Raw genomic sequence first — 13,150 nt, forward strand, 5'->3', positions numbered from 1 at the left:
GTTGTAAGAGAGGCTAGTACAAGTACAAAGGTAAGACCTGTTTTGATGCTTCCGCTGCTAGTTACAATGGAGTATCTTTGAATGATTGTCTCCAAACTGGCCCCTCTCTTAACCCCGACTTAGTAAAAATACTGATTCGATTTAGGAGATGGCCTATAGCCTTGTCAGGTGATATCAACAAGGCATTTTTACAAGTGAGTATGAGACGAGAAGATAGAGATGTACATCGTTTCTTACTGAAGTGCAAATGGTATTAGAATTATGAGATTTCGGCGTGTTCCATTTGGTAACACTGCTAGCCCCTTTTTATTAAATGCTACAATTCTATATCATCTTGAACAGTGTAAAATGACTGAGGTAATACAAGAGTTAAAGGAAAATATGTATGTAGATAATTGGTTGAGTGGTGCTGACAGCTTAATGAAGCTTATGCCAAGTTCAGTGAGGCTCGTAAGGTTTTATCTCTGGCAGGTATGCCTTTGACCAAATGGGTTTCTAATAGCAAATTAGTGACTTCTAGATTTAAACTATAGAATTAATCTTGTTAAAGAAGATGAAGCTACTAGTGTGTTAGGATTGCATTGGTATAACAATTCTGATACATTTTCCTTCATGGAATTGAACTAAGCTCCAAGGTAGAGCTGGAGTTGACCAAACGATCAGTTTTGAGTCTTATTGCTAAATTATTTGATCCTCTGGGTCTTATAAGTCCCTTTGTAATGTATGGTAAAAATACTCTTTCAAGACATTGGAGATTGGGTCTTCTTTGGGATGATTTATTACCTCTGGAACTGCAGGTTAAGTTTCAGAAGTGGGTCGAGAGTGCTAAATTTCTGAAATCTTGGAATGTTAATAGGTGCTATTTTCCTGATACTTCACGGGCAGTCTTTGTAAAATTGAATTACATGCCTTTGGAGATGCTTCCACAAAGGGGTATGGTGCTTGTGTATATATACGAACCTGCTCCCAGGATGGTTCTTATACGGTGTCACTGGTGGCATCCAGATCTAGAGTAGCACCTATCAAGACAGTAACTCTTCCTAGACTGGAATTAATGGGGAGTTTATTATGTTCAAGGTTAGTAGTTTTTTGTAAAGAATGCTCTAAGTTTGGGTAATGATACCTCCCTCATATGTTGGACTGATTCTAAAATAGCACTTGCTTGGATTCAAGGAGACCCTTGTAAATGGAAACCCTTTGCAGCTAACAGAGTTACTGAAATCCAAAGTATAACTCCACCTAGCTGTTGGCATCATTGTTCAGGAATTGACAACCCCTCTGATTGATATCCAGGGGGATGTTAGGTGATCAGCTTTCGACTAACAGTTTATGGGTAAATGGTCCTCCTGGCTATCTGAACCTTTGTATTTTTGTCATGAAGGTAAACAATTGTTTTCTACTATGGAAGAAGCTAATTGTAAGGACGATATGACTTGTGTTGCTCTCAGTTTAGACACATCTTTGTTTGAATTTGATAGATGGAGTCACTTTAGTAAAGCTCAGCATGTAATGGCTTGGGTTTTGAGATTTGAACATAACTGTAAAATGCATGTAATTAAATGTTTGGGAACTTCTGGCCCATTGACTTTAGATGAATTAGAGAAGGCCAAAACTAAAATGATTTATTGTTGTACAGAGAGAAGTCTATCCCTCGGAAGTTAATGCCTTATTGAGAAAAAAACCCTATTTCAAAGGGGTCAAGTTTGTGTAAATTGGATCCTTTTTCTAGATGAGCAAGGTTTATTGAGAATTAAGGGTAGGCTTGAGCATGCAGATTTAACCTATGAAAGAATAACACCCAGTAATAATACCCAAATGTCACTTTGCTAAACTACTTGTCAGCTTTCAACTATATTTCTTAAACATGCAGGTGTTTCTTCCATTATGTCTTCCTTAAGAAGTAGTTTTTTGGGTAATAGGAATTAGAGTATTAGCAAAGTCTGTCATCAAGAAATGTGTTAGATGTCAAAGACATGATTCAAGGGCTTGCAGTCACCTGTAGCTCCTTTACCAGAATTAAGGGTGAAGGCTGCACCACCATTTACTGTAACTGGTCTCGACTTTGCTGGTCCTCTATTTTGTGCTGATTTTGCATCGAAAAAGTTTTATATTTTGTTTTTCACGTGTGCTGTAGTCCGCGCCATACATGTAGAGCTTACCGACTCCTGAGTGTCTTTGACTGTATGCTTGCAATTCGCAGATTTATTGCTCGTATGGGGCCTTCCATCAGTGCTGTACTCCGATAATGCTAAGACCTTTGTTGCATGTGTCAGTGAATTGCAAAAGGTTTATGGACACCTGTCTCCCCACTGGAGATTTATAGTTCCAAGGTCTCCTTGGTGGGGAGGTTGGTGGAACGTTTAATAAGATCAGTAAAGTCTTGCTGTTCGAAAAACTTTAGGTGGTAATTATATTTCCAGGTGTGAATTAGAAACGACCTTACATGAAGTTGAGGCATGTGTAAATTCCAGGCCTTTGACTTTTGTTAGTGAAGAACCTGATGCCCCTGTCCCTTTATCTCCCTCTCATTTTCTTATTGGGAGAAGTACAGGTTTTCAAACTCCGGTGAACACTGACCCTTCTTGTATTTCAGCTAAGGATTTAAGTGATAGAGAAATCTTAAGAAGGCAGATCTTAAATAAGTTTTGGACTGTGTGGAGCAATGATTATATCAGGAATTTACCTTGTGTGTTAAGGGTTTCACTCCAAATTGTGACCTGAAAAAGGGCGATTTAGTGTTAGTGAAGGAAGATAATTTGTCCAGACTGCATTGGCCCTTGGGTGTGATAGTTGATGTATTTCCAGGCAAAGATGGACTTATTAGAAGTGTAAATGTAAAAACTTCCAAAGGGGTAATTACCAGGCCTATACAAAGATTACATTATCTGGAAATTTCAAGTTTTGACTCTGAAGCTATACAGAAAACCATAAATGAATCCATGCCTGAATCCCCTCTTGAGAATTTTAAGTCTGTATTCCCTCTTGAGTACTCTGTTGAGAATCGCACCCGATCGGGCAGGATAACTAAGGTCCCTAAGAAAACTAGATTTGTGAGCATATAGGTTTGTATCTAGTTTCACATGTTTATTCAAGTCCATTTTGCTATGAATAACATTTATCCTAATTTATTGTTTATTTTTGTCTCAGCAAACATCAGTTTGAGTTACTGCTACAGAATCTATTGAAATTACTGTTAAATTTTAACTTCCTATTTGAGACAAATTCCAGTGTAACTTACTGAATGTTATTGGACTGTACCTTGTTCATTATTATGTTTTTCTTGATAGGAGTTATGAATCCTATGGTGGGGAGAATGTTGGAATTAACTTTGTGAAAGGCTTTACTTGTTTATTTAGTTGAGTATGCCATTTAATTTGCTGTCGTTTCAACGTTTTCTTTATTGTCATTTGAATTATGAGTTTTATTAAATAATCTAAGTTTATTGAAACACTGCATTATTATTAATTGTATTGTATTGCTTTAATTTTGAGTGATTTGCCTTTGTAATTGTTGAGTAAGAAATTTGAGGATAAGTGATTGTTACTGTTTCGTGATCCTGTAAGATTTCCGATGACTTCTTGTCATCGTTTGTTGTAAGAATTTAAAACAGAAGACAGTTAGAAACAGCGGCGTCACCACCCGGCTTTCCTTTCTCAACCCTTCTTGGATGTTGTTAGTCATATATTAAGAACAGTCATCTTAACAAATCCAGGAGTCTTGCTGGTTTTCGACAATGAAAACTGAGAAGGAGGAGAGCGAGGAGCTGCGGGTTGGAATTCGTCTCCAAAAGAAGCCCGAAGCAAGCGAACTAATACTTGATAATCAGAAGAAGCTGACGTAGAAGGTTGATCCTCGTCTGTTTTCTTCTGAAATACTACTCAATCCTCCTTCTTCTGTAGGAGCGGCAGAGGGGCCTCCCGAAGAAGGTGGTTTAAGTCCCTTCGGTCCAATCTTTGATGAAGAGCGCTGCTGTGACGTACCAGGTGCGTTCTGTACATTAGTATCCATAGGTTCAGGAATAGAAGTGCTTGTTTCCTGAACAATCTCTCGATGGGAGTCTCTACGAATGTTAGAGTGTCGGCGAGCGTCCAGACAAATATCACGTTGTGAGTCCTGATGAGTGTCCAACAAAGCGTCATTCATAACATCTGTACGAGTGTTCGTAAACTTGTCACACTCGGCGTCCATCCGAGCGCCACACCTGGCGTCCAGCCGAGCGTCACGCTTGACGTCCAGCCGAGCGTCACGCCTAGTTCCAGCTGAGTCAGCTTGACGTCCAAGCGTCACGCTAGCGCTCTCTGAGCGCCAGCTCAGCTGAGCGCCACGCTTGGCGTCCATATAAGCGTCCATATCCTGTTTCTCAGCTTGCAAACCGCCTTGTTTCGCAGCAGAAAGAACGTCAATTTTCGGATAAAGCGAGCCCCTATGAGAAGAGAGGGGAACGCATCGAAGAGTAGGGCGAGTTTTCTTTCTCACGGTATACGAATCTTTCGGAGGAAGTTCCTCGCTCTCTTTACCCAACTGCAGGTGAGATGCATGAAATCTAGAGGGCGTAGAAACTGGTGAAAGAGAAGAGCGATCCGAAGAAGCGGGAGACCGCTTAGATCTTTTGATCGGCAATTTATCATCTTTTCTTCTACGACGCGGTTCTACCTCTCTCTCAGCCAGCAACGAAGCAAGTTGTTGTTGCATCAAACGGATGACTCTTTTTGTTGGAGATGATTCCTTTTCAGGTGAAAAGCTGATCCTGTGAGAAGGCGAGGGGCGAGGGGAAGCCCTATTCCTTCTCACATGGACCGACTCAGTTCTCTTCTTGGAGTGACTGGGGCGCTCAAAGGCGTCATCGTCGGATGACGTCCTGGTTCTCTTTTGTGGCGTCAATGCAGCAAAACTCTCTGGTGAAGACCGCAAAGCAGCAGAAGAGAAAGGACGTGAAGCGTCCTCCTCCTTGAGACCAAAAACGCTGGCCGCCTGTGCGACAACTTGCGTCTTTGCTCTCTTTTGTGGTGGAGAGTAGTCCACATAAAAAGGCGAAGCCCGTAAAGCAGAAGGAGCGAAAGGACGTTCCGCGTCCTCCTCTGAGAAACTACTGACGACGGCCGCCTGTGCGACATCTGACGTCTTAGTTCTTTTCAGAGGACGCGAGTGTCCCCCAAAGCTCCAACTCCTGTGCGGGGAGGACGCCTCCGAAGATGAAAAGCACTCGCGGAGGATACGCGCACGAGTGCGCTCTTTGGCAGCCTGGGGATCATCGACAGGTTCTGCCGAAGGGACGCCAGATCAGTGGGGGTTCCCCGTAACCCTCCTTCGGCTTTCGACATGTCCGTCTCCCTGGTCCTGGGAGTTCGACAGAGGTCCAGGCCTAGAGGCATTATAGGGCCGATCTGACGCCCCCTCCACAACACTGGGGGCACTTTCACTGCACTTCACTTCACCAACAATGCTTTTACCCTCCAAAGCGAGCACTTTAGATTCTAGATTTCGTAATGATTCTAGAATCGTGGATAGGGCATTGACCTCCACAGATTTTTCAGGGCCCGAAGACACAACAGATTTAGGTGTTGCACAAATAGTAGGAGAAACCTTACTACCCTTACTTCTACTGACTGATACACTCCTGGAGGAAGACCTTATCCTATCGCGCTCCAATTTTCGCACATAGGATTCATAAGCCTTCCAACCTGAATCAGACAGACATTCACACTCCTTACAACGGTCATCTACTACACACACATGGTCTCTACAATTCATGCATACTATGTGTGGGTCTACCAAACCTTTCGGTAGCCTCACCTTACAACCTTCCATACAACACACTCTGGTGCTAGTTGAACTAGTCCCAGACATCTTAGTTAAAGAAAAAACCAAACCAAATTCAAAATCCAATCCACTATCAGCGTATGCCTAGTCACGATCCACGTTCAATAACCAAAAGACAAACGGAATACTTAAGTAACAAGGAAGTTTCAAAAATCCTAGACGGAGGTACTGAAGACAGTTGTTATCAGCACCGGCGACAGAGAAAATCTGATAGAAAATGGGAATGGTTCCTTACTCCCACCTCCCAGCGGCGGGAATGGGTACTAACCACCTGGCCGACCACTGCGTGTGCCGGGAGTTTTGAAATTCTGTCGGACTTCGGAGAAATACAGCTATATATATATCTGCTGGGTAAGTTTCATGAACAAATGTTTATTTAATTCATGTCTATTATCCCTTTTTTGCAACCAAATTAACCCCAAAAAACTACAAAAGGACTCATTGCCAATCTAGTGGAGCTTCACACATACGCCGATGGGTTTACAAACTGTTTCTATGAATTCTAGTTGTCATAGTAATGCAATAATGATAAAATTGCTGTAATATGTATATATACTACAAATAGATACGCTAATTTCACTTATTTCCCCTGTTTTGTGTAAGTCTTATACCCAGTTTGGAGGGTAAACACATACCAATTGACAACACTGATAAACAATTGGAGAGCGCAAAACGCCGCAAAGAATGCCATAGTCCCCTTACATAAGTACTGGTTAGAGGTCGGGTTTACGATTGTTGTGATGAAAGTGCCCCATCGTCTATGTGTACAAGTGGTGTGCGGATTTAGCACAGGAAATGGGAAGTTTGTTGACACAAGCGACTCCGCAAACATCAAGATGGTGTCAATCTTCTAAAATTTTTTATTCGTAATTAAAAATTTCGAAAGTGTTTTGGGGTAGTGTGCACTGTGTTGGCCACACTTTTCATCATCCTCTGTTTAAATCTTAAATTTTGGCCTTAATTTCTAACTTTGGAGAAAACACTTACTTCGAAAGGAGAGTAGAGGTCTTGAGCTCCTGCTATCACCACCGGTATTTCTACAGAAGCAGTCCGCACGGACTGCAAGGAACGTAACCGCGAATACGACATTCACTAGGGATTGGGGCAGCCAATGTATTTTGCCGTGTTTAGTACTGGCCCCTGGGGGGTTAACCCTTAAACGCCGAATGGACGTATTAAACGTCGAGTCAAAATCTCCCCCGATTTCCGAATGGACGTACCATACGTCAGCTCAAAAAAGTTTTTTTTTAAATTCGCGGAAAAATACTTATAGGCCTACCAGCCGAAAACTTTTTGTATCACGCGCCTTGGGGATGCTGGAGTTCACGGATCCAAGGCGTTGTTTTGTTTACAATCGTTACGCAGGCGCGCAAGCGCGAATTTCTTTCTTATCACACTAAAAAGTTGATCAGTGACAAATCTCAAAAAATTATTTCGTCACTTTGACATAATTTTTGCAACCGTTTCAAATTATCTGTTACATGAAGTATTATATATGAAAATGTGCGCAATTTCATTTAAAATACAACAAAAAAATACTCATGATTGTAACTTTTATCAGTTTTGAAATATTTCCATATAAATAACGATAAGTGCCAAAATTTCAACCTTCGGACAACTTTGACTCTACCGAAATGGTCGAAAAACGCAATTGTAAGCTAAAACGCTTATATAGTAGTAATATTCAACTATTTACCTTAATTTTGTAACAAATTGGAAGTCTCTAGCACAATATTTCGATTTATGGTGAATTTATGAAAAAACTTTTTCCTTACGTTCCGCGAGGTAACTCTTCCGAAAAAAATCATACATGCGATTGTGGTAATGTTTGCACCATTTTAAAATTAGCCGTTACATAAAGTTTTATATATAGAAATGTGCGCAATTTCATGCAACAAACACTAAAAACTAAAAACAACCCATGGTTGTAGCTTTTATCAGTTTTGAAATATTTTCATATAAAAAATGATAAGTGACAAATTTTCAACCTTCGGTCAATTTGACTCTACCGAAATGGTCGAAAAACGCAATTGTAAGCTAAAACTCTTATATTTTAGTAATATTCAATCATTTACTTTCATTTTGTAACAAATTGGAAGTCTCTAGCACAATATTTCTATTTATGGTGAATTTATGAAAAAAATAACATTTTCCTTACGTCCGTGCGGTAACTCTTCCGAAAAAATCATACTTGCGATTGTGGTAATGTTTGCACCATTTTAAATTAGCCGTTACATAAAGTTTTATATATAAAAATGTGCGCAATTTCATGTAGAATACAACGAAAATAAAATTGAAGGTTGTAGCTTTTCTCATTTTCAAAATATTTGCATATAAATCACGATAAATAGAAAAAAAACCACGTTCGGTCAACTTTGACTCTACCGAAATGGTCGAAAAACGCAATTGTAAGCTAAAACACTTATATTTTAGTAATATTCAATCATTTACCTTCATTTTGCAACAAATTTGAAGTCTCTAGCACAATATTTCGATTTATGGTGAATTTATGAAAAAAACTTTCCTTCCCTCCGCGCGCGGATTCTCCGCCATAAATCTCCGAATTGTGTACATCGAATTCTCGGAAAATTTGCTCCGTTTCATATTAGGCATTTCATAGACTTTATATATGAAACTGTGCGCAATTTCATGTAAAATAAAAGGAAAAATATTTGAAGTTTGTAGCTTTTCTCATTTTTGAAATATTTGCATATAAATCACAGTAAATAGAAAAAAAACCACGTTCGGTCAACTTTGACTCTACCGAAATGGTCAAAAAACGCAATTGTAAGCTAAAACTCTTAATGTATCGTAATATTCAATCATTTGTATTCATTTTGAAACAAATTGGAAGTCTCTAGAACAATATTTAGATTTATGGTGAATTTAAAAAAAAAAAAATTTTACGTCTGCGCGTTACGAATTCGTACATAATTTTGTGATAATATTTTTCCGGTGTTGCTTTTATTGTTTTACAATATTATATATCAAAATGATTGCAATTTAGTGTACAATACAACGAAAAAAAAAAGAAACTCATTAGCTTTTACCGTCTTTTGCACAGCGTGATTTTAATACAATTATGTATGATTTTTTTTTTTTTGCTACCATATATTGCATTATTTACTATGATAATGATATTATTTTTCATTTCTGATGATTGCATACTAAATTTCAGGCAATGATAAAAAAAGGAGCCAAAAATGAACTCTTAATCTTCAAAACTAAGCGCAATGTGATTTTTTTTTTTAATTATTTTTTCCGCTTCCGCGCTCACTCAAAACCGGCTCCGGAATTCGGGGGAGTTTTTTATTTTTACCGCTTCGGCGTTTAAGGGTTAATTACCATCATCCGAATAAATAGGGTAAACAACCACGGACGATCCACCATCATCATGCTGGCTGGGTCTTATTCACTCGATATTTAATTGGTGAAACAAGAATACAATTACAAATCTAAGCATGCCATTCAAAAGATTGAAGTTTCGTCAACATAATGTGATATATGAAAACCCCATACGAACTAAAATAAGCATGTGACGCTCTTCGTAAAATATGTTTTCAAGGCAGTTTTGAAATCCAATATGGTGACGATCTTGTGGCTGGCCGGTCTAGTCACGGATCGCCACCATCTTACCCAGCCTTCCCAGCACTCATTTGAACAATGTTAGCATATTATATGTAACGTTTAGCGATCTTACTCAAGATTGCAGTTGTAATCAGCACAATAAAACAACATTTTGTTGCCTATATTAGTGAAAGTATGAAACTTGTTATTCCCGGGGTCATGGTTTGAACTGAATGCATTTTTACCTTGTAATCGGTGGTTTTATCCTTACTGCCATCACAATTGAAACTCCACAGTGCATATTTGATTGTTATTATACACATCATAAATATGTAAAATATTGATGTTTTACTATTTATTTAAATAATTATCAAGTGCATGCTTCGTCGTCGTCTTCTACCAAAACAGTTGTTTCCTTAAAAACGTTGTGCCAGTGACCGTGTTTCGAGTGTTGGGATGAAAGTGCCCCAGCGTCTATGGGTTCAAGTGGTGTGCGGATTTATCACAGGAAATGGGAAGTTTGTTGACACAAGCAACCCCGCAAACATCGAGATGGCGTCAATCTTCTAAAATATTTAAGCGTAAGTAAAAATTTCGAAAGCGTTTTGATGAGATTTGCACTGCGTTGGCCACCCTTTGTACTACCCTCTGTTTAATCCTTTGAATTTGGCCTTAATTTCTAACTTTGGAGAAAATACCTACTTCGAAAGGAGAGTAGAGGTCTTTAGCTCCGTTCTTCACCAACAACAAGCCACGACTGATGCCCACCTCCGGTGTCAGGACGCGTTATAAGTACTTTTTTGGAGGGTGTCCATCCGTGACCGTCGGTGTGTTGAGCCAGTCCTTGTGGTTGTTTACCCTATTAGGGTAAAACACCGCATGGCCTGCATCAAGCCAACGACGATCAATGCATGCCACCCTCCGAAAAAGTACATTATAACGCGTCCTGACACCGGAGATGGGCATCAGTTGCGACTTCTTGTTGGTGAGAAACGGAGCTAAAGACCTCCACTCTCCTTTCAAAGTAAGTATTTTCTCCAAAGTTAGAAATTAAGGCCAAATTTTAAGATTTAAACGGAGGGTAGTGAAAAGGGTGTTCACGGCAGTGGAAATCTCACCAAAGCGCTTTCGAAATTTTTACTTACGATTAAATAACTTAGAAGATTGACGCCATCTCGATGTTTGCGGGGTCGCTTGTGTCAACAAACTTCCCATTTCCTGTGATAAATCCGCACACCACTTGTACCCACAGACGCTGGGGCACTTTCATCACAACAATCGGAACACGGTCCCTTACCAGGAGGTTTTTAAGTAAACAACTGTTTTGGTAGAAGATGACGACGAAGCGTGCACTTAGATAATTTTTTAAATAAATAGTAAAACATCAATATTTTACATATTTATGACAATTAATTTGAAAATACAGTGGTACCTCGAGATACAAAATTAATCCGTTCCGAGGCGGCCTTCGTATCATGAGTTTTTCGTATCTTGAACAGCATTTTACATGTAAAATGCCTAATCCATTCCAAGCCCTACAAAAACACCCCAGTAAATTATATTTCCAGGCCTACAACACATGCTCTAGGGTTACAACGCCGACCGACGGAAGAAATATGACTCCAAAAAGGAAAAATACTGTACATACTTGAGTATTATTCAACTGCATGTAATGTTCAACCCCATTTTTACTGCATATATTAGCACTTTAGCATATGTCCCTTAGCAATAAGCCTAGCCTATGTTATCGGTTGCTACTGTAGCCTAGTCTATGATTCTGACATCTATACCTAAGAAGCTAAAAGCTTAGAATATGCCAATAAAATGTATAAATAATCAGTATGTACTCATTTCAAATAATTATTAATTAATCATTAACTATAATACACAAACAAACATAAAAAACCTTCCAATCGTTTGTTTACATTCAGCTCTTACGAGTACCGAATGAACGCCAAGCAATCACTTTTCCTAGGACACAGTAAGCCATAAATTTTCATTAGTATCTCTCTTCAACTAATGAAACTACCAAACAGTATAATAACCATTCATTTCTATTCTTTATTCTATCTTTACCTAATGGAGATACCGAGTTAGTGACAGCTATAATGAAACATATACGTAACGTAATATTAAAACAGAAGAATTCTAAAAAATACGTATTTGTTGGCTTCAATGATAGCAGTCTGATTTATTTTATATTTTATGATATCTAATTCACAATTTTTTATATTAAATGTATTGCATGTACTCATTTCAAATAATTATTAAGTAACCATTAACAATAATAAACAAACAAAAAAAAGCTTCCAAACTTCTGTTTACATCCAGCACTTACGAGTATCGAACGATCGCCAAGCAATCATTTTTCCTAGTACATAGTAAGCCATAAATTTTCATTATCTCTCTTCAACTACTGAAACTACCAAACAGTATAATAACCATTCATTTCTATTCTTTATTCTATCTTTACCTAATGTTTTTTTTTTTATTAAATGTATTGCATGAATAAGTTTTTCAATTTACAGCATCCTTTTACCAATAGAATACTTAAAGCACAAGGGGTAGATGCTGACCAATAGGAGAGCAGGATCTTATGGGGTGACTAGCATCAGGAACCAATAGGAGAGCGGGAGGATGGTGGCGAGTTTACTTAGTTAGCGGCGCGCGAGTTTTAAAATTGTTCTTGGTGGTCCGGGCGAATCTCGGGACTTTACACCAACCTTTCGTAACTTGAGCAATTTTTGTATGTAGAGCCGTAAAATTTTTCGCATTTGCTTTCGTATCTCGAGTTTTTCGTAAGTTGAGCCTTTCGTATATCGAGGTACCACTGTATTCGTTATTGAAAAAGTAACTAGATTCTGCCTCAAATTTAAGTAATTATTTTTCGGAATTAGAACGTTCTTTTAAGTCCTGTATTATGACGTCACGACATCTTGACTTTCGTACCTATTGTAAATGAATTGCTATACTACACTTTCTTGCAGATTTTTCTCAGCTATTCAGTAATTGTTATAATCGTAATGCGCATACATATCTTTATTATTTACTTTTTCGATATATGAAGACGTTTTACTGCCGGATTACCGCCGTAGTGTGACGCAATCGTTTTCGGTCCCTGGGCTTCTGTCTGTTTTCGCACCATAAGAAATTATGGGGTCGAATTTGCAATGACCAGAAAGTCGTTAAAAGAGGAAAGTTAGCATTGAGGGGCATATGTTTTCATTGAGAAAAATACAAATTTATTCAATAGCTAGCTTGTAAAAAATACTTGATTGACAACTAAGCACCATACCTACTAAGGGTTTCAGTGACAGTGCAAGCACATTTTTTGGCAATACCTATTTCTGTAACGAACACTTGTATCAGAACGAGATTTTGCTATGTAGTGCATTACACCCATGCCGTAATTTATTAGGGTATCGTGAATCACTAATCGTAAAGAATAACGACACTTTTTCTTGTACCAAGAGACAAAAACTCCATTATCCAGAAATGGATACAAACACGCGTAAAAAGCTCCACCTACCCTCTCCCCCCCTCCACCGCCACCCCTTTCCTTCTTCCTTCCTTCGCCTTCCTTTCTCTCTCTCTCTATCTCTCTCTGTTGCCATTCGGTATGTGTTCACCCTCCAAACTGGGTATCAGACTTACACAAAATGTGGAAATTGGTGAAATTAGGCTATGTATTGGAAGTACATATATATTACATAATATTGAAAGCAATTTTATCATTATTGCATTACTATGACAACTAGAATTC

General features: G+C 38.7%; 1 protein-coding gene across 1 annotated transcript; it reads right to left on the reverse strand.

The window, feature by feature from the left end:
* Positions 1-3,822: 3,822 nt before the first annotated feature.
* On the reverse strand, positions 3,823-12,790 carry LOC135202842 (serine/arginine repetitive matrix protein 1-like). The gene is made up of 2 exons (XM_064232302.1): positions 12,729-12,790; positions 3,823-5,167 (listed from the first exon to the last, which is right to left on the reverse strand). The coding sequence occupies exons 1-2, from the start codon at positions 12,788-12,790 to the stop codon at positions 3,823-3,825; spliced, it is 1,407 nt and encodes a 468-aa protein (XP_064088372.1).
* Between the last annotated feature and the right edge of the window lie 360 nt (positions 12,791-13,150).

This window comes from Macrobrachium nipponense, chromosome 33 (assembly GCF_015104395.2).
Source record: "Macrobrachium nipponense isolate FS-2020 chromosome 33, ASM1510439v2, whole genome shotgun sequence".
NCBI classification, from domain to species: domain Eukaryota; kingdom Metazoa; phylum Arthropoda; class Malacostraca; order Decapoda; family Palaemonidae; genus Macrobrachium; species Macrobrachium nipponense.

Excerpts from the sequence above, each read along its gene's own strand:
- LOC135202842 (XM_064232302.1), bottom strand. The coding sequence starts at position 12,790 with ATGGGTGTAATGCACTACATAGCAAAATCTCGTTCTGATACAAGTGTT. Across the intron at positions 5,168-12,728 it reads AGTGTTCGTTACAGAAATAG|GAGTTGGAGCTTTGGGGGAC; the intron begins GTATTGCCAAAA and ends CTCCCCGCACAG.